Below are 22683 nucleotides of genomic sequence, written 5' to 3'. Positions count from 1 at the left end.
TTCTGTTGGCATTCTTTTAGAATTCCTAGAATTTTACAGTTTCTTCAGGATGGTTTGGATAAGGGTCTGTCTGCAAGTTCCTTGAAAGGACAAATCTCTGCTCTTTCTGTTCTGTTTCACAGAAAAATTGCTAAACTTCCTGATATTCATTGTTTTGTACAGGCTTTGGTTCGTATCAAGCCTGTCATTAAGCCAATTTCTCCTCCTTGCAGTCTTAATTTGGTTTTGAGGGCTTTACAGGCTCCTCCGTTTGAGCCTATGCATTCTCTGGACATTAAATTACTTTCTTGGAAAGTTTTGTTTCTTTTGGCCATCTCTTCTGCTAGAAGAGTTTCTGAATTATCTGCTCTTTCTTGTGAGTCTCCTTTTCTGATTTTTCATCAGGATTAGGCGGTTTTGCGGACTTCATTTAAATTTTTACCTAAAGTTGTGAATTCCAGCAACATTAGTAGAGACATTGTTGTCCCTTTGTTGTGTCCTAATCCTAAGAATTCTTTGGAAAGATCTTTACATTCTTTGGATGTGGTAAGAGCTTTGAAATATTATGTTGAAGCTACTAAAGATTTCAGAAAGACGTCTAGTCTATTTGTTATCTTTTCTGGTTCTAGGAAAGGTCAGAAGGATTCTGCCATTTCTTTGGCATCTTGGTTAAAGCTTTTGATTCATCATGCTTATTTGGAGTCGGGTAAATCCCCGCTTCAGAGGATTACGGCTCATTCTACTAGGTCAGTTTCTACTTCCTGGGCTTTTAAGAATGAAGCTTCTGTTGATCAGATTTGCAAAGCAGCAACTTGGTCTTCTTTGCATACTTTTACTAAATTCTACCATTTTTATGTTTTCTCTTCTTCAGAAGCAGTTTTTGGTAGAAAAGTACTTCAGGCAGCTGTTTCAGTTTGATTCTTCTGCTTATAATTTCAGTGTTTTTCATTATAAAGATTAAAACTTTTGATTTGGGTTGTGGATTCTTTTTTCAGCGGAATTGACTGTCTTTATTTTTATCCCTCCCTCTCTAGTGACTCTTGCGTGGAGTTCCACATCTTGGGTATTTGCTATCCCATACGTCACTAGCTCATGGACTCTTGCCAATTACATGAAAGAAAACATAATTCATGTAAGAACTTACCTGATAAATTTATTTCTTTCATATTGGCAAGAGTCCATGAGGCCCACCCTTTTTATGGTGGTTATGATTTTTTTGTATAAAGCACAATTATTCCAATTCCTTGTTGATGCTTTTGCTCCTTTCTTATCACCCCACTTCTTGGCTATTCGTTAAACTGAATTGTGGGTGTGGTGGGGTGTACCACTCCTGGTAGGAATGTATATCCCATACGTCACTAGCTCATAGACTCTTGCCAATATGAAAGAAATGAATTTATCAGGTAAGTTCTTACATAAATTATGTTTTTGCAGGGCAGGAGTAATATACTTTAATTCAGGGCCCAACAATTTTAAGAGCCAGAAATATATAAATCTAAAAAGGAAATGGACTGCACTTTCAAGCCAGACTTGGAAAACATCCTATGATCGGCTCATACATATAAAAAAAAGATCAATCTTTATTGCATTATATTTATAAAATCATAATCCATAGAAAAATGGTTGCTGAAAATTCAGCAATTGAGAAATAGACAATGGTCTTGGTGCAAAACTATTAACACAACACCTATAACGTCTGGCAGCCTCTTGCATGCACACAGCTAGATTAAAAGCAAATATGAGTTAGTGTGCTTGCAAGGGAGTGCCAGACTTTCTAGGTGTTGTGTTATTAATTTTGTTTTGTAATTTCCCCTATGGGCTTTCTACCCTTGTCTGGGTTTAACTGCCTGAGTCCCTGAAAACCTTGCAGCTGTCTGTGAGTGCTGCATAGTACCCAGGGCTGTGAGTTTTGCAGGGTCATAAGGTGTGCACTCAGACTGGTTTGAGAGTGCAGTTCATTTTCCTGTTCTCTATTTGTCAAGGGAATTTACAAAGGGCCTGTGTCACCCTTGTTAGAGTATCTAAGTGTGTTTGATTGAAGACGGTGCTGTAACTAATTCTTCAATTTTGCTTTCAATCTGTTTGCTTGCAAGAGAGTGCCAGACTTTCTATGTTATATATATATATATATATATATATATATATATATATATATATATATATATATATATATATATATATATCTATATATCAATTTTGCTTCATTCTCTTGGTATCCTTTGTTAAAGATGCAGCAATGCACTATTGGAAGCTAGCTGAACTGATCATTTGAGCCAATGACAAGAGGTGTGTATGATTAGCCATCAACCGACACCTAGCCCCCAGTAGCGCATTGATTCTCATGAGCCACCCTGGGTTTGCTTTTCAACAAAGGATACAAAAGAACAAAGAAAATTAGACAATAGAAGTATATTTGGAAGTTGTTTAAAATTGCATGTTCTTTCCCTTAAATGGGCCCCTGCAATGAATTTGTGGGATTCTCAATCATTGTCTTTGAGCTTAGCCTGATCTGAAAACACATATCTGTAAGTTTGATTCAACCATTTTACAGAAATAGTGTAAATGTTTCTTTTGATTATAAGCAATATATCTCTAAATTTGATATTCTCACAGCTTCATTTCTATTTATTAATAAAATTAGTTAAACGTTTCTTGAAATATTAAGCCTATTTTTTTGCTCTTAAAGGGATAGTATAAAGTCCAAATTAAACGTTCATGATTCAGATAGTGCATAAAATTTTAGATAACTTTCTGATTTACTTTTATCATCAAATTTGCTTTATTCTCTTGGTATTCTTAGTTGAACATTAAACCTAGGTAGACTCATATGCTAATTTCTAAGCTCTTGACGGCCGCCTCTTATCTGAATACATTTGACAGTTTTTCACAGCTATAGGGTGTTCGTTCATGTTTCATATGAATAAAATTGTGCTCATGCACGTGGAGTTATTTAAGAGTCAGCACTAATTGCCTGAAATGCAAGTCTGTCAAAAGATCTGAGATAGGGAGGCAGTCTGCAGAAGCTTAGATACAAGGTAATTACAGAGGTAAAAAGTATATTTCTATAACAGTGTTAGTTATGAAAAACTGTGGAATGGTAAATAAAGGAATTATCTATCTTTTTAAACAATAACCGTTTTGGTGTTTACTATCCCTTTAAACAACACTGTGAAGAGATGAAGTTGCTAGCTGCAGTATACGTATATATGGGCTACTAACAGTAAGCCCTATACAATTCGCTACACTGCAATTTCTTAGGTTTCATTGAACAAGACACTTCATGATTCGACAATGAAAGACTATTGTGAAAAGTCTCTAGAGCCAAGGTGTACGGACACACAGCATCATGTTTCACAGTCTAAAGAATAGTTTACACTGGTTTAGAAGACACATGCCAAGCTTTAGTAGTGCTTAGACCAAGTATTCGCAGTTGGGGTTGTCCTGTCATGGAATTGAGTAGGCCACAGGCAGAGATATTTTCTTTCATGAAAGTCCTCAGCGTTCATGAAAAGATTGTTTGATAATGAGAAGATATTCGTTTCACTAAACTTCATTGTGAATTCACTCATGCTTGAAGTTGTCTTGAAAAGATCTATTCTTCACCTTTTTCTTTGGTGTTTTACTGCCCACCTACACTTAATTAGTTTTTAAGAGGCCTTCAAATAGTGTTAGGATGGGTTATAGTCAATCAGTTGTACGACTGGGAATATGATAAACCTTGAGGGGCAATGCATGAAAGCAGTGCATAGCTATAATTTCTTAATTTAAGTATTTTTTTATGGAATGTTTGACCTGCTATATTATTATATGAACTATGCTGCTGCTCTAATGGTTAAAGATTTGGAGAGTGAAATATCTTAATAGCCCAGGAAATCTGGCTTGCATATACAAGACTAGTACAACATTCCTGTGGCCAAATGAGAAGTTAGACTTTTTCTATATTAGACTAGTAACTTTCCCCCCTGACTGGATGCATTAAAGTTAATACATGACTTTTAATGAAGAAAAAACACTGATCACTAGCCTGAAACTTTTATATATTGTTGGGGAATAACGTCTGGATGCATTTTACTGTCTTATTTGTAACATTATTTCATTTATTACATATTTTAAGTGTTGAAATCTATGAATATTACAAGTGAGAATCTTAAAAAGCTCCTCCAGATAAATGAGCAAAACATTAAAAAAAAAAAGTAAAGTACAGTAAACCCGTAGGGCCAGATTACGAGTGACGAGCGAGCCATATCGGGTTTATTGTGGCTGTTGGCGTAGCACTCGTATTACAAGTTGAGCGCAGTTGAATTTAATGCATGCTGACATAGCACAAGCCGAGGGGGGCTGTGGTTAACTGTTATAAAAAAAAAAAAAAGTGTCACAAAACAAATAAAAAATACATTTAAAAGTAGAGTTACACTGATAATAACACCATCTTAAAAAAACAATATTGCACACAAAAAATATGAGGTCTCAGGTGTCCTAACTTCAGCTTTTTGCGTGCATCAGGTTAGCAATTTTTTTTTTTTTTTAACTTTCAACTTGTAATACGAGAGCTACCGACACGCACAAAAAGCTTACTTCTAGCGGATTTAGCACGGGAGCAATAAATACTGCTCTACTTGTAATTTGGCCCATTGTAATTACAAGATATTTCTGTTGTCTTGCTATAGAATAACATTTCAGCCAAGTCTGCTATTAAGACAAACTAACATTTTGTTTACTGCACTTTGTTTTGGAAGAGAAACATTCTGGCTTGACTCTGCAGTTGACAAGGCTAGTCAGTGTCATTATGTTAGTATAAAATGAATTATTTTGCAGTTCTTATCTGGTAAAGCCAATTAGGAACATATACAGTATGTTGCAGGCTTAACCCTGAGAAGCAGTGTGCATTGCAAGCTCTGAGAATTAGAAAATCTACAATTTTCAGAGCTTAAAGGGACAGGAAACCCAACATTTTTCTTTTATGATTCAGACACAAAATACAATATTAAAAAAAAAATCACTTTCCAATTTACTTATATTATCAAGCAGTAATGGACTACTAGGAGTTAGCTGAGCGTTTCAAATGATCCAATGACATGAAGCATATATGTGCAGGCACCAATCAGCTGCTCCAGAGCCTACTTAGTTATCATTTTCAACAAAGGATACCAAGAAAACAAGGCAAATTAGATAATAGAAGTAAATTGGGATGTTAAACCATCTGTTTCATTGTTGTAATAACTAAAAAAATATTTTTTTTCCTGTACAGTATCTTTTACTTCCTGTCACAGCCTTACAAGGAGGAAGGGCCTATGCAGGAAGGTTTATCTTAAACTGATATCATAAAACTTCTAGGCTGGTTCTAGACAAGATAACAGGGAGTCAGACTTGCTCATGCCTTGATAAGACAGAATATAATCTAAGTTTCAAAGATGACAGCTCCCATATCACACTGAGGACAGAACTACACTGAGTGCTCATTATGCAAGAAAACAAGTATGCTGTTTCTTTTTAGGTTTTCTTTGATTCAACATATTTGTTTTTACCGAAGGAGCACTGTCTAATATCCCTTTAATTATATGAAAAGGGAGACATATATAAAACTATATTACAAAGTTCTTTTCTCCAACATAGGTGTGTCCGGTCCACGGCGTCATCCTTACTTGTGGGATATTCTCTTCCCCAACAGGAAATGGCAAAGAGCCCAGCAAAGCTGGTCACATGATCCCTCCTAGGCTCCGCCTACCCCAGTCATTCTCTTTGCCGTTGTACAGGCAACATCTCCATGGAGATGGCTTAGAGTTTTTTAGTGTTTAACTGTAGTTTTTATTATTCAATCAAGAGTTTGTTATTTTAAAATAGTGCTGGTATGTACTATTTACTCAGAAACAGAAAAGAGATGAAGATTTCTGTTTGTATGAGGAAAATGATTTTAGCAACCGTTACTAAAATCCATGGCTGTTCCACACAGGACTGTTGAGAGCAATTAACTTCAGTTGGGGGAACAGTGAGCAGTCTCTTGCTGCTTGAGGTATGACACATTCTAACAAGACGATGTAATGCTGGAAGCTGTCATTTTCCCTATGGGATCCGGTAAGCCATGTTTATTAAGATAGTAAATAAGGGCTTCACAAGGGCTTATTAAGACTGTAGACTTTTTCTGGGCTAAATCGTTTCATTATTAACACATATTTAGCCTTGAGGAATCATTTAATCTGGGTATTTTGATAAGATTATATCGGCAGGCAGTGTTTTAGACACCTTATTCTTTAGGGGCTTTCCCAAATCATAGGCAGAGCCTCATTTTCTCGCCGGTGTTGCGCACTTGTTTTTGAGAGGCATGACATGCAGTCGCATGTGTGAGGAGCTCTGATACATAGAAAAGACTTTCTGAAGGCGTCATTTGGTATCGTATTCCCCTTTGGGCTTGGTTGGGTCTCAGCAAAGCAGATACCAGGGACTGTAAAGGGGTTAAAGTTAAAAACGGCTCCGGTTCCGTTATTTTAAGGGTTAAAGCTTCCAAATTTGGTGTGCAATACTTTTAAGGCTTTAAGACACTTTTGGTGAATTTTGAACAATTCCTTCATATTTTTTCGCAATTGCAGTAATAAAGTGTGTTCAGTTTAAAATTTAAAGTGACAGTAACGGTTTTATTTTAAAACGTTTTTTGTACTTTGTTATCAAGTTTATGCCTGTTTAACATGTCTGAACTACCAGATAGACTGTGTTCTGAATGTGGGGAAGCCAGAGTTCCTTCTCATTTAAATAAATGTGATTTATGTGACAATGACAATGATGCCCAAGATGATTCCTCAAGTGAGGGGAGTAAGCATGGTACTGCATCATTCCCTCCTTCGTCTACACGAGTCTTGCCCACTCAGGAGGCCCCTAGTACATCTAGCGCGCCAATACTCCTTACTATGCAACAATTAACGGCTGTAATGGATAATTCTGTAAAAAACATTTTAGCCAAAATGCACACTTATCAGCGTAAGCGCGACTGCTCTGTTTTAGATACTGAAGAGCATGACGACGCTGATAATAATGGTTCTGAAGGGCCCCTAAACCAGTCTGATGGGGCCAGGGAGGTTTTGTCTGAGGGAGAAATTACTGATTCAGGGAACATTTCTCAACAAGCTGAACCTGATGTGATTACGTTTAAATTTAAGTTGGAACATCTCCGCATTCTGCTTAAGGAGGTATTATCCACTCTGGATGATTGTGACAAGTTGGTCATCCCAGAGAAACTATGTAAAATGGACAAGTTCCTAGAGGTCCCGGGGCTCCCAGAAGCTTTTCCTATACCCAAGCGGGTGGCGGACATTGTAAATAAAGAATGGGAAAGGCCCGGTATTCCTTTCGTCCCTCCCCCCATATTTAAAAAATTGTTTCCTATGGTCGACCCCAGAAAGGACTTATGGCAGACAGTCCCCAAGGTCGAGGGAGCGGTTTCCACCTTAAACAAACGCACCACTATACCCACAGAAGATAGTTGTGCTTTCAAAGATCCTATGGATAAAACATTAGAAGGTTTACTTAAAAAGATGTTTGTTCAGCAGGGTTTCCTTCTACAACCAATTTCATGCATTGTCCCTGTCGCTACAGCCGCGTGTTTCTGGTTCGATGAGCTGGTAAAGGCGGTCGATAGTGATTCTCCTCCTTATGAGGAGATTATGGACAGAATCAATGCTCTCAAATTGGCTAATTCTTTCACCTTAGACGCCACTTTGCAATTGGCTAGGTTAGCGGCTAAGAATTCTGGGTTTGCTATTGTGGCGCGCAGAGCGCTTTGGTTGAAATCTTGGTCAGCTGATGCGTCTTCCAAGAACAAGCTACTTAACATTCCTTTCAAGGGGAAAACGCTGTTTGGCCCTGACTTGAAAGAGATTATCTCTGATATCACTGGGGGTAAGGGCCACGCCCTTCCTCAGGATCGGCCTTTCAAGGCCAAAAATAAACCTAATTTTCGTCCCTTTCGTAGAAACGGACCAGCCCAAAGTGCTACGTCCTCTAAGCAAGAGGGTAATACTTCTCAAGCCAAGCCAGCTTGGAGACCAATGCAAGGCTGGAACAAGGGAAAGCAGGCCAAGAAACCTGCCACTGCTACCAAGACAGCATGAAATGTTGGCCCCCGATCCGGGACCGGATCTGGTGGGGGGCAGACTCTCTCTCTTCGCTCAGGCTTGGGCAAGAGATGTTCTGGATCCTTGGGCGCTAGAAATAGTCTCCCAAGGTTATTTTCTGGAGTTCAAGGGGCTTCCCCCAAGGGGGAGGTTCCACAGGTCTCAGTTGTCTTCAGACCACATAAAAAGACAGGCATTCTTACATTGTGTAGAAGACCTGTTAAAAATGGGAGTGATTCATCCTGTTCCATTAGGAGAACAAGGGATGGGGTTCTACTCCAATCTGTTCATAGTTCCCAAAAAAGAGGGAACGTTCAGACCAATCTTAGATCTCAAGATCTTAAACAAGTTTCTCAAGGTTCCATCGTTCAAGATGGAAACCATTCGAACAATTCTTCCTTCCATCCAGGAAGGTCAATTCATGACCACGGTGGATTTAAAGGATGCGTATTTACATATTCCTATCCACAAGGAACATCATCGGTTCCTAAGGTTCGCATTCCTGGACAAGCATTACCAGTTCGTGGCGCTTCCTTTCGGATTAGCCACTGCTCCAAGGATTTTCACAAAGGTACTAGGGTCCCTTCTAGCTGTGCTAAGACCAAGGGGCATTGCCGTAGTACCTTACTTGGACGACATTCTGATTCAAGCGTCGTCCCTTCCTCAAGCAAAGGCTCACACGGACATTGTCCTGGCCTTTCTCAGATCTCACGGATGGAAAGTGAACGTGGAAAAGAGTTCTCTATCTCCGTCAACAAGGGTTCCCTTCTTGGGAACAATAATAGACTCCTTAGAAATGAGGATTTTTCTGACAGAAGCCAGAAAAACAAAACTTCTAGACTCTTGTCGGATACTTCGTTCCGTTCCTCTTCCTTCCATAGCGCAGTGCATGGAAGTGATAGGTTTGATGGTAGCGGCAATGGACATAGTTCCTTTTGCGCGCATTCATCTAAGACCATTACAACTGTGCATGCTCAGTCAGTGGAATGGGGACTATACAGACTTGTCTCCGAAGATACAAGTAAATCAGAGGACCAGAGACTCACTCCGTTGGTGGCTGTCCCTGGACAACCTGTCACAAGGGATGACCTTCCGCAGACCAGAGTGGGTCATTGTCACGACCGACGCCAGTCTGATGGGCTGGGGCGCGGTCTGGGGATCCCTGAAAGCTCAGGGTCTTTGGTCTCGGGAAGAATCTCTTCTACCGATAAATATTCTGGAACTGAGAGCGATATTCAATGCTCTCAAGGCTTGGCCTCAGCTAGCGAGGGCCAAGTTCATACGGTTTCAATCAGACAACATGACAACTGTTGCGTACATCAACCATCAGGGGGGAACAAGGAGTTCCCTAGCAATGGAAGAAGTGACCAAAATCATTCTATGGGCGGAGTCTCACTCCTGCCACCTGTCTGCTATCCACATCCCAGGAGTGGAAAATTGGGAAGCGGATTTTCTGAGTCGTCAGACATTGCATCCGGGGGAGTGGGAACTCCATCCGGAAATCTTTACCCAAGTCACTCAACTGTGGGGCATTCCAGACATGGATCTGATGGCCTCTCGTCAGAACTTCAAAGTTCCTTGCTACGGGTCCAGATCCAGGGATCCCAAGGCGGCTCTAGTGGATGCACTAGTAGCACCTTGGACCTTCAAACTAGCTTATGTGTTCCCGCCGTTTCCTCTCATCCCCAGGCTGGTAGCCAGGATCAATCAGGAGAGGGCGTCGGTGATCTTGATAGCTCCTGCGTGGCCACGCAGGACTTGGTATGCAGATCTGGTGAAGATGTCATCGGCTCCACCATGGAAGCTACCTTTGAGACGAGACCTTCTTGTTCAGGGTCCGTTCGAACATCCGAATCTGGTCTCACTCCAGCTGACTGCTTGGAGATTGAACGCTTGATCTTATCGAAGCGAGGGTTCTCAGATTCTGTTATCGATACTCTTGTTCAGGCCAGAAAGCCTGTAACTAGAAAGATTTACCACAAAATTTGGAAAAAATATATCTGTTGGTGTGAATCTTAAGGATTCCCTTGGGACAAGGTTAAGATTCCTAAGATTCTATCCTTCCTTCAAGAAGGATTGGAAAAAGGATTATCTGCAAGTTCCCTGAAGGGACAGATTTCTGCCTTGTCTGTGTTACTTCACAAAAAGCTGGCAGCTGTGCCAGATGTTCAAGCCTTTGTTCAGGCTCTGGTCAGAATCAAGCCTGTTTACAAACCTTTGACTCCTCCTTGGAGTCTCAACTTAGTTCTTTCAGTTCTTCAGGGGGTTCCGTTTGAACCCTTACATTCCGTTGATATTAAGTTATTATCTTGGAAAGTTTTGTTTTTGGTTGCAATTTCTTCTGCTCGAAGAGTTTCAGAATTATCTGCTCTGCAGTGTTCTCCTCCTTATCTGGTGTTCCATGCAGATAAGGTGGTTTTACGTACTAAACCTGGTTTTCTTCCAAAAGTTGTTTCTAACAAAAACATTAACCAGGAGATTATCGTACCTTCTCTGTGTCCGAAACCAGTTTCGAAGAAGGAACGTTTGTTGCACAATTTGGATGTTGTTCGCGCTCTAAAATTCTATTTAGATGCTACAAAGGATTTTAGACAAACATCTTCCTTGTTTGTTGTTTATTCCGGTAAAAGGAGAGGTCAAAAAGCAACTTCTACCTCTCTCTCTTTTTGGATTAAAAGCATCATCAGATTGGCTTACGAGACTGCCGGACGGCAGCCTCCCGAAAGAATCACAGCTCATTCCACTAGGGCTGTGGCTTCCACATGGGCCTTCAAGAACGAGGCTTCTGTTGATCAGATATGTAGGGCAGCGACTTGGTCTTCACTGCACACTTTTACCAAATTTTACAAGTTTGATACTTTTGCTTCTTCTGAGGCTATTTTTGGGAGAAAGGTTTTGCAAGCCGTGGTGCCTTCCATTTAGGTGACCTGATTTGCTCCCTCCCTTCATCCGTGTCCTAAAGCTTTGGTATTGGTTCCCACAAGTAAGGATGACGCCGTGGACCGGACACACCTATGTTGGAGAAAACAGAATTTATGTTTACCTGATAAATTACTTTCTCCAACGGTGTGTCCGGTCCACGGCCCGCCCTGGTTTTTTAATCAGGTCTGATATTTTATTTTCTTTAACTACAGTCACCACGGTATCATATGGTTTCTCCTATGCAAATATTCCTCCTTAACGTCGGTCGAATGACTGGGGTAGGCGGAGCCTAGGAGGGATCATGTGACCAGCTTTGCTGGGCTCTTTGCCATTTCCTGTTGGGGAAGAGAATATCCCACAAGTAAGGATGACGCCGTGGACCGGACACACCGTTGGAGAAAGTAATTTATCAGGTAAACATAAATTCTGTTTTTTTCACATTGCTACATTTTTTTATTCAATATATTGCTTTAAAATGTAGGTATTATAGAAGTTTCTTATGGACAATATAATTTACAGATTACAAGATTACAAGTGGCGTTGAGTTGACGCTTGTGTACATTTCATGAAGATCCTGACATACCTTTCTGGTGCTGATGTTGCTTCCAGAGGCAGTTATGGAGTCTGTAGTGAGTGATGTAACAGATAATAGGTGATTTTTACCAAATACGTTCTTCAGCACTCAACAGCCATGAGTTTGCGTGGTCTAACCATTTGTCTACCCCTTTGTAGCTGGGCTGCTGTTGCTCCTAGATGCTTCCACTTCACAATAATAGCACTTACAGTTGACAGGGGTAGATGATCTAGGACAGAAATTTCACAAACTGACTTTTGGCAATGGTGGCATCCTGTGACACAGCCATGTTTAAAGACACTGAGCTCTTCTGTACAACCATTGTAGTGACAAAGTTTGTCTATGGAGATTCCATGGCTATATGCAGGATGTTATGCACCTGCTAGCAATGGGTGTGACTGCAATACCTGAACTCAGTAGTTAGCAGGGGTGTCCACATACTTTTGACCATATAGTTGGCCATATAGCCCAACATCGGCATAGTCCTTGAGCGATATATATCCGACGTGAGTTTATTTTTGTTCTCCACTTGTAATTTAGCCCAATATGTTTTACTGTCAAGGAAAACTTTTTTTTTTTTACTTTTTTTTTTTTACTTTTTTTTTTTACTTTTTTTTAGCCACACAAATTGCATAAAAGCAACTCTGCAATATACTTTCATTATCTCATTTGTCCCCCTTTCCTTTAATTCCATTCTGAAATATTGAGCTTTTCAGTTCCTGTTAGAAACACTGTTATATTCCACACAGACATTTGCTGTAGACACTAGAGGCCTATTTATAACTATCTCTAATTGGCCACAACAGAGAAGGTAACCTAAGTTGTAACATGGTAGCGCCCATTGTTTTATAGACACGAAGGGGTAAATTTATTAAAGTGCGGACAGACATGATACCATGTAGCGTATCATGTCTGCCACACATCGATAAATATGAAAAAAAATGGAGAGCGCCACTGATACTATATACAAAAATTGTGTATAAATGTGTATAATCTGTGTATAAGCAGCTTTTGTAAAGAATAAACAAAAATTAAATAACAAGTTGTGCAAAACAACCTTATAGTGTTGATACTAATGTTTATTTCAAATATATAAAACACAGTATGCAAAATATGCAAACATAGTTGCAACCTCTATACAGAGTAAACGATCACAGCTTTAGTAGTAATTTAAACACTTGAGAATGTATTTCAAGTGAATTGTATCTTAATACATCAATGCCTACTTGCATACAAAATAAGAATATATATCGATAAAATGAGTAAACGTTAACAGCAAGTCGTAACCTACTGGTCTGGTCAGACAACTCAAACAATATTCTTACTACGCGTTTCTGGGTCACGCCCCTTCATACGCGGTCAGCATTTATTATTGTTCCAGCAGTTCTTGTGAACTGCTGGTGCAATGCCGCCCCCTGCAGATTTGCGACCAATCAGCCGCTAGCAGGGGGTATCAATCAACCTGATCGTATTCGATCAGGTTGATTTCTGTCCGCCACTTCAGAGCAGGCGGACAGGTTATGGAGCAGAGGTCTTTAGACATGGGGCATCAAGCAATTAAAAAATGCATCTACATGTTATTCTCAGACTAATCTTTCCTGTGAATGCATCATTCTATCTAACATTTATTTAGTCTTTAATGTCCCTTTAATGCTACAGAATAGAGACATTTTAAACAATTGGGCTCCATGGAAAGTTGTGCAACAGTTTGGGAAAGACCATTTCCTGTTCTAGCATGAGTGTGACCCTGTGAACAAAATAAGATCCACAAAAACATTGTTTGGCAAGTTTGGTGTGGTGGAACTCAAATGGTCTGCATAGAACCCTTATCCCAACCCCATTGAACACCTTTGGGATAATTTGAAACACTGATTAGACCTTCTCGGCTAACATCAGAGCTTGACCTCACACATGCTGTTTTGATTGAATTAGGCAAACATTCCCTCAGACACACTGGAAAATCTTGTGGAAAGCTGTTCCAGAACAGTAGCGGCTGTTATCGTCACAAAGGGTTGGGGAGGCAACTCCATATTAATGCCCATGGTTTTGGAATGGTATTTTTAACAAACTCAAATATGTGTAATGGTCAGGTGTCCACTTACTTTTTGCTATAAAGTGTATATAAGGTTATTTGCTCTGTATACATAGTTTTTTATTTTCCTTGTAGTCTAAACATGTTATACTCTTTTGTATTTTGAGTTAAAAATGCATTACCTAGTAAAATGTTATATTATTATACAAGTACAGCAATGCATGGTTTTGATACTTCATAACATTAACTATCTGCTAGACTTTCTATTAGTGAACAAATAATCTCCCAGTTTCTGGCGTGTAAAAAAGGGTGCAGTGTTTTATAACAAGTATTTAATGTTTATATGTATAACTATTTTTACCTAGTATGGAGCAGTGTCTACAGAATCTTCAGCTGGAAATGAACGAATCAGGTGTTAGTCAAACGCTGCAAAACACCACAGACTATCTCCAATGGGTTAACTGTTACCACATGATTCCTTCTAAACCACCAGAGGCACCTCATTGTCAAGTGATAGAATTCCTCAGGACTTTGGTAAGGCACTTTTTGTAATATTTAGTTTACTTTATGAAATAGGACAATATATCTAAGTATAATATCTATCGTTCTCCCCAGGGCCTTCTTAACGGGCATGCCACCTAGCTGATTTTATTGACCACCTGGCTAAAATTTAAGACAATATTAAGCTAGAAATTGCTAATATTACATGTTTGCAATGTTTGTTGCACAAATTATCATTAAATCAATATATATGTGAAATTATGTAATTAATGTGTAATTTGGATAGCTTAAGTAACAGTTAGAATAACACAAAATGTTATAACATTGCAAAGTTTTATACTATTCCCATCCAGATCTATGGAAATCAAGTGTAATATAATTTGCAAAACAGTCTGAAATGTTATTATTTTTAAATACGTATTTACAGTAAATTAGCAAACTATTATATTTTCAGCAATGTTGAAAATGTTAGCTTTTGCTATTTATTTTTACAGTTTAAAATAAACATGGAATTATAAGGGACAGTCTACTCCAGAATTTGTATTGTTTAAAAAGATACACAATTAATTTATTACACATTTCCCAGTTTTGCATAACCAACACGGTTATATTAATACACTTTTAACCTCTGTGATTACCTTGTAGCTAAGCCTCTGCAGACTACCCCCTTATTTCAGTTCTTTTGACAGACTTGAATCTTAGCCAATCGGTGCTGATTCCTAGGTAATTCCAGAAGAGTTATCTATATCGCACCCATGAACTTGTGCTGCCTAACTGTAAAAACACTGTCAAAATGCCTTGAGATAAGAGTCGTCCTTCAAGGGTTTAGAAAATTAGCATTTGATCCTACCTTGGTTTAGCAGTCAACAAAGAATACAAATAGAACAAAGCAAATTTGATGATGAAAGTACATTGAAAAGTTGTTTAAAATTGCTTGCTTTATCAGAATCATAACAGTTTAATTTTGACTAGACTGTCCCTGTAAAGATTAGGGATAATTAATTTCTGACAATATTCTATAATACACTATTATGTATTATCATACCACTGTAACAATTTGTACCATTTAACAATTCATTTTTATTTTTTTTGTCTAATAAACACAAATATCCCTGATCCCGTCTGATGATTTAAATTGTACATGATGTTTGAATTTTTAAACATGATATAATTTTTGGACTACAGGTATTTTAATGATTTTTATCTTCTCTTTTCATAGCAACATTATTTAAAGAACACATTAAATCAAGAATATATAGTCCTTCGTTTCCTGCTGGACCTGTTTAATCAGTGTGGCATCCGTTTTGCTTCTTCTCAAAATGGAAGTTTCTTGCAGTGCGCCTCTCAAACCTCAATACATGCAATCGATGATGAGCCTGGTGTGGACATCCAGACTGCATGGGAAGATGTGAGACTGCATTTACGGCGCTTTCTAGTTGGCAATTTACAACAAAATATTGACACATGTATATCTGAGTCCAGGATTCAGATGAAAACACAATATCTACAGCAGTTTTTGTTTCTTTATCCTGAATCAGATGTTCTTATGAAATATCAGAATATACAGAGCAACGTTCTCATTGATCTTTTACATAAATATAGTGAGATGAATGCTGATATAATCTTTAGGGTTTATGAGGATGCAATGCCCAAAGTGTTTTCAGTGATAAAACAAGATTTGTTTGTATTAAGTCGGCTTGTAGATGTTCCACTAATAGTTCGGTTTATCAATGACACTTTCTTTGAGACAATCTCTGAAGAGATGAAACAGTTCTTTGAAATATTTTGCAAGGCCAACTCCGCAAATAAAGCAGACCTTCCACTAAAGCCAAGCAAGAACAAGCATAAAGAGAGGGTGCAAGCTTTTGGTAAGTGCTTCATTTTGTAGTATTGTTTTATATAAATGATTAGAACTTGTTTGTCTATACACGTTCATGAAGTCAAGTCTCGATGTACCATTTACTTAACCTTTTAACGCCGTTATGCCGTTCTATTCCGTCATAATTACACTGGGCTTTAAAGCCGTTATGCCGTTCTATTCCGTCATAATTACACTGGGCTTTAAAGCCGTTATGACGGAATAGAACGTCATAACAAACGGCTGTCCTGAAGCCTTCTGTGCTTCTAGGACTTGATCGCGGTCTGGAGGGCGTTCCTAGGGTTGTAGGGAGGCCCCCCAGATGCGATCCAATAATTGAAATCTCGCGTTCGTATGCACGATCGCGTAGTTTCAATTTGTCTACATCCGTACAGGTGTTCCGATGTAGGCACTTTCACCCTGTCACTAAAGGGTTAAAGGGATATGAAACCCAATTGTTTTATTTTATGATTCACATAGAGCATGCACTTTTAAGCAATTTTCTAATTTAGTCACCAATCAGCAAGCGCTATCCAAGGGGCTGAACAAATAAATAGGATCCTAAGCTTACATTCCTGCTTTTTCAAATAAAGATACCAAGAGAACAAAGAAAAAATGATAATAGGAGTACAATAGAAAGTTGCTGAAATTGCTGCTCTATCTGAATCATGAAAGAAAAAATGTGGGTATCATATCCCTTTAGAGGCATATGAAACTAAAATCTATGACCATGCATCTAAAAAACACTATTTTATCGTTTTCTTTTTGTGTAAAAATGTAAAGTTAAAGAGGCTTATTAGGATTTTTAAACTATAATACAATGTATGTACAATACGGGCCAGTGGGATGGATGCTCAATTGGCTGATAAATCGTTTACAGCTAAAAAGGTAAATAGTGAGATGCCCAACAATAATAAAAGAAAAGGTGTTTTGTTTTTTGTTTCTCTCACACATTATCCATTTTAGAAAAACAAAACAAAACTGTAATACATTATAAAATGCCATATTTGTGTTTTAACAACAAAAAAAATGTAATCTCTCTTTAAAGGAATATTGAAGTCATTTTATATAGGTTTGGTGTATAGCAGGGATTAATCATTGCATTTCAAAATATTTAAAGCTGCCTTTTTGCTAGTACAATTTTGATTACAGAGACATAACCTTTAAAAAGCCAAAGGTTGCAGAGATAAGTTTCCTGGACTTGTTCTTCAGGGTGATTTACAGGCCCTGCAAGAGCAGGGAGGCAGCACTGTGCGAGGAAACCCTTGTGCAGTGGTCACTCCGTACACTTAGTGTCTGCTGCACTTTCGCTGTGTAGACTGCCAGGCAGGTTCCCTAGTTGGGGAACCTAATTACATCCATCAGAAAGTAAATGTGACCCTAAAACTGTAGGAATTTAAAAATATCTGGGATATGCATTGGTCCTAAGACTTAAGCTTACAATTCAGGAAGAAATATGGCAGACTTAATAAACCTTTTGTCTGTCGTCCTATGTTTCCTTGAATGTTGCAGGGTCATATTCAGAATCCTGGAGTATGTACTTCAACCTTTCTGGGTGCAGTGGAAAAAACCCAGACATTTCAGAGTACATTTACAAGGAAAACAAGCAAAATAAATAATGAAAGTATATTACAATGTTTTTTTACGATGCATGATTACATTTTTGGAGGCTAATTACATTTTGAGTTCTGTGTCCCTTTACACAAATTCCTGTCCTGTGTGAAAAATCTAAAAGTGGAATATAATATTTAATATTTTGCGTATTTAATTTTTTGCTACTAAAAACCCTGTTAGTCAACTCATCATCAAGATTTTTTGTACATGTTTAGATTCTGCATGCTGGACTGGGAGAGAAACATTACATTTAATTTGTTACTTGCCTGTCTCTTTAATTTCCTTGACTTAAAGGGACAGTCTACTCCAGGATTTTATGGTATAAAAAACAGATAATCCCTTTATTACCCATTTCCCAGTTTTGCATAATCAACACTGTTATATTAATATGCTTTTTACCTCTGTGATTACCTTGTGTCTAAGCCTCTACAGACCCTTATCCCTCTTATCTCAGTTCTTTTGACAGACTAAACTGACAGTTTAGCCAACCAATGCTGACTCATAAATAACTCCATAGGAGTCAGCACAATGTTATATATATGGCACACATGAACTAGTTCTGTCTAGCTGTGAAAAAAACTGAAATAAGAGGCGAACTTCAAGGACTTAGAAATTAGCATAAGAGCCTACTTAGATTTAGCCTTCAACAAAGAATACCAAGAGAACAAAACAAATTTGATGATAAAAGTAAATTGGAAAGTTCTTTAAAATTGCACGCATTATCTGAATCATGACAGTTTACTTTTGACTTGAGTGTCCCTTTTAAAAGGTGGGAAATCCCTGTGTTTTAAGTGTTTATTTAATTGAAGGTTGAAACTGGAACTGTGTAGCAGTAATATATTTAAAGAACAGCTATGTATTTAATTTTTTTTTAATTGATGAGACAAGACCGCAATACAGATTAGTATAGGGTAACTGAGTGCTAGGTTTCCTCTAACGTGAATGTACTTGCACACACAGTATTTTTATCAACTTCCTCACCTTGCTTTTCTTTTAAAGCTGTTTCCATAACTAAATAAAGCTTTTCATTATGGTTTGCGACTTGCATCCTTGCTCTTGCCGATATAGGTGCCCTCACCTCATGGCTCAGAAGTTTAAAATCATGCAGTTTCTAACTAGTAGCAGGCTTGTGTATTAGGACTTTTCATTAGAAAATGAATGCTGAATATGGCCACCCCCAGCAGCATTTGGCTATTTTTGGAGCCGCATTTCTTCTTGTGAAAGTGCAACACACTAAGATCTGGATTTGAACAGTGTGTTGTAGTTTCACAAAAAGAAATCTGACTCTGAAAATAGCCGAATGGTGGCGGCCATATCCGGAATTCGTTTCCTAACAAATAATCAGAATGCACATGCCTATTTAATATAGTAAGCTTAAGTGATGATAAATATGAAAACTTGAAGTGCTTAATTGCAAATTTCAGAAAATAATAACTCACATTATGTTGTTTACCAAGTGCGCCACAAATAACCCCCCCCCCCCCTCAAGAAAATATATAAATTGCTTAAAAAATAATTTATTAATTTTTTTGTGGGAAACTTACTGAAAAGCACAGAAATTGTTTTTAAATAAAACTTGTGCAAAGGTCTAAAAAAAGGGGATTTCACCAGTAAAAGGGTTAACACCATTTTAAATTGGAAGATATTTGCATATAATTAATATAGACTTGAGCGCACGTATAGTTGTTTATATTTTATTTTCAAAACAACAATGCCTCCAACTGTAATTCTTATTTGCTGATATTGTACATATCATATATCATACACTTTAATTCTTGACATATAATGTCGTTTTTTTGCAGATAGTGAGAATCCTTCCAAAAGCAGTTTAATATATTTTAGAGAAATATTGAGATATCTGTCCTTTGAGGGAATTGTCCCTTAATCCCCTGGATGTCAGATGTGTTCCAGCCCTTAGTTATAGCAGGGTTAAAAAGGGATAAAAAAGGAAGGGTTAAAAAAAATGAGGTTGAAAGCCCACAGCCCAGGAGGGAAAATTGAAAGCTAGAGTTTGTTTTACTAAGTATCACATGGGGGAACGGAACTGCAGTAATTAATCCTAGTGGATGAGTAAAACTGAATAGCTAACTCTGACCCATGTAAATTTAATACAGATGTATAGCCAATGTCCTGAGTCTGCAGCTAAGACAGAACATACGCTCAAAGATATTTATTGGACATATTCAAACCATAATGTAATTCATTTGAGCAATAATTCTGTCAGACCCACAGTTGTGTTTCATTGCATCATCACTGTGGAGGATGCTACAGATAATCATGATATTCAAGATTTTAACCTTCACATGAGCTCTGATTGTACATTTACCATTAGTGAAGTAAATCTGCTTCTTTTTTTTTTAAGAGCAGAATAAACTTGAGATTTAGTTGATAACTGTAATTGTATATACCCATATACAGTAAATACATATACTCCATTGCTTTGAGCTGTATGCCAGACATACTAAATTAGAATTACAATATCAGTATAACTGACATAAACTGTATAAACTCAGGTCTTACTTTACATGAAAATTATCTAAAAGTAATTTTTGGGTAATTTAACAAATTCAGCATAAAAAAATAATTCGTTTGAAACGGTTTTTAAACCAGCATTTATGCGTGTTCACCAAATTCAGTTTAATCTGTTTCATCTGCATTTATCATTGTGCAAACAATCGCTTGTGCAGCACTGCCCTCTGAGATTACACATCCAGTTGCACTAGATCGTGGCTTGCAAATCATCCAAACCTAAAGACCTCTGCCTCTTAATTTTTGGTTACAGGCTCTCATGAGTGAGTCTGCACCTTAGGGGCTCCCAAGCAGTATCTGTAGCTTGACTATTATATTGTCTGTAATGTAAATATGGCTGCATCATGCAAGCACATTTAGATTAGACCTTTTTCTTTTATCCTTTTGTGGTGCTCTTCCTCCTACGACAGATAGTAACTGGAATAGAAAAGGAGAAGAGCAAATGGGTTTGGCTTTTACAAGAACACAAGAGCTAGGCAGATATATATATATATATATATATATATATATATATATATATATATATATATATATATTTTATATATATATATATATATATATATATATATTGTATATATCTGAGGTGCTTCTGAACAGTGCCATGACCAGCAATGCTACTAATGAAGGAGGTCTTCTCTCACATTACACACCATTCCATCCCCACCATTTCATTTAAAAACAAACAAATGGTTACCAATAATCAAGATATTTTCGGAAGATATACAAAAGACTATATTATACCCATTCTTAAGTTCTGAATGTTTTTATGATTTGGTACTGTTAGGCGACTTCCCACACGAGTGGGTTTCTAGTCATAGGTAGACAAATCTAAATAGATATGAGAAGTATGATAAGGGAATGGTCATGATAGGTATCCTAGTGGTATGGGGAACGACAGCGGGATGGGGAGGAGAGCAGGAGTTGGAGCCCCCTTCTTTTTTTTTTTTTTTTTTTCTCTCTCTCTCTTTCCCTCTTCTCGCCTTTTTCCTTTTTTTTCCTTTTAACTTCATGCATAAAATGTGCTGCCAAGGTCCAAAGAAGATCTAGTTTTATTTTTGGTACGCTTTTATTGCAAAATGGATAATTTGGATGAATGAGGTATATATATTATGTCATCTATGTAGGTTGAATACTGTATCCATCAATTTTATTTTGGATTGTCAAAGACATATTATGTTTTCACTAGATTTTGTGTTTTTTCTTTGTAAAATGTCTAAATTGTAAAATGGTTTTCATGGCAGCATTCAATAAATAAATATTTAAAAAACAAAACAAAAAAAACAAACAAAAAACAGTTTGAATAATCTATTTTTAATTTGTCAGCATGTCCATACTAGGTAATGTGGTTATCACTGGCTTTTATTTTGGTATTTGTGGCTTGTGTTTATACATAATGCACTAAGTAGCTAGTTTCCACAGATAGCAGCAAGTTTTGGAAAATTTCATTTGACAGCATATCAGAAATATAGATTATGGTGATATATTTTTTTTTGTTCTAGTGGTTGATAACATGATAAAGTATTCTTATTTACAAGGTTTAACGTTCAGTTTAATAATATAAAGGAAGATTTTAATTTTCTTTTCTTTTTAATGACACGATGAGTCCACGGATCATCTTAATTACTAATGGGATATTCACCTCCTGGTCAGCAGGAGGTGGAAAAGAGCACCACAGCAAAGCTGTTAAATAGCTCCTCCCTTCCCTCCCACTCCAGTCATTCTTTTTGCCTATGTTAGTGATAGGAAGTGGTAAAGTGAGGTGTTAGAAAAAGATTCTTCAATCAAGAGTTTATTATTTTTAAAGTAGTGCAAGATTGTGCTGCTTTGTTCTAGGGTGTAGCCATAGTCCATATCAGTCTCTTTAGTAGAGCAGTGGTGGCTTTAGAGCAATGGGAACTTGTGGGACATAATTCTCACTGCGCCTCCCATGTATTTCATGCTGCCCTACTTATGAAAGTCTTTTTATTTCCAAAGGCCGATTTCTAAGGTAAGTGCTAACTTTTATTTTCTGGGGTATGCACACAGAATTTTTTTTTGGCACTTTAATATATACAAATGGTGGACACAAGATGACATCCCTAGGAGAGGATAAGTCATAGGGCAGTTACTGCAGGCACTGGGGACATGGAGAAGTGGCTCTTATGTTTGTTTGGTGTGACAGTTTAGCAACTTCCAAAGGCTTTATTTTAATTCAACAGCCGACGGGAGGTTTAATTTTGCTGCGCAGCTAGTTGTGTTATGGATGATTGACAATTTCCTGCTCCCTACGGCTTATTCTGTATTACTAGCCGACTGGGAGGTTTATCCTTATTGCGCAGCTAGCCTTGTTATGTTTATTTATAATTTCATACTCCTAACGGCTCATTTTGCACTATCTAGCCACCGGGATGTTTGACTTTTGAATCTGCCATGCTGTTTATTCTCCTGACTGCTCTATTTCTGAAACAGAGTTTTAGCCGCCCGGAAGATTTTCCTTGTTACGCCCACGATGGGCGGAGCAATGCTATGCAACATTGATTGCGCATATTTTTTGCACATAGCTCTAAGCACGATGTAACGGATGGTGGGCCTC

The 22683-nt window shown here is 37.7% G+C and overlaps 1 protein-coding gene across 1 annotated transcript in view; it reads left to right on the top strand.

The window, feature by feature from the left end:
* KIAA0825 (KIAA0825 ortholog) overlaps window positions 1–22683 on the top strand; it is a 1109509-nt gene that overhangs the window by 85285 nt on the left and 1001541 nt on the right. The window contains exons 3-4 of the mRNA XM_053701492.1: window positions 13975–14143; window positions 15330–15978. Coding sequence (XP_053557467.1) covers window positions 13975–14143; window positions 15330–15978 — 818 coding nt within the window. The remainder of the gene's footprint in view (window positions 1–13974; window positions 14144–15329; window positions 15979–22683) is intronic.

This window comes from Bombina bombina, chromosome 2, assembly GCF_027579735.1.
Source record: "Bombina bombina isolate aBomBom1 chromosome 2, aBomBom1.pri, whole genome shotgun sequence".
NCBI classification, from domain to species: Eukaryota; Metazoa; Chordata; class Amphibia; order Anura; family Bombinatoridae; genus Bombina; species Bombina bombina.
The sequence above is the reverse complement of the archived record's forward strand: the minus strand, read 5'-3'. Positions and strand labels throughout refer to the sequence as shown.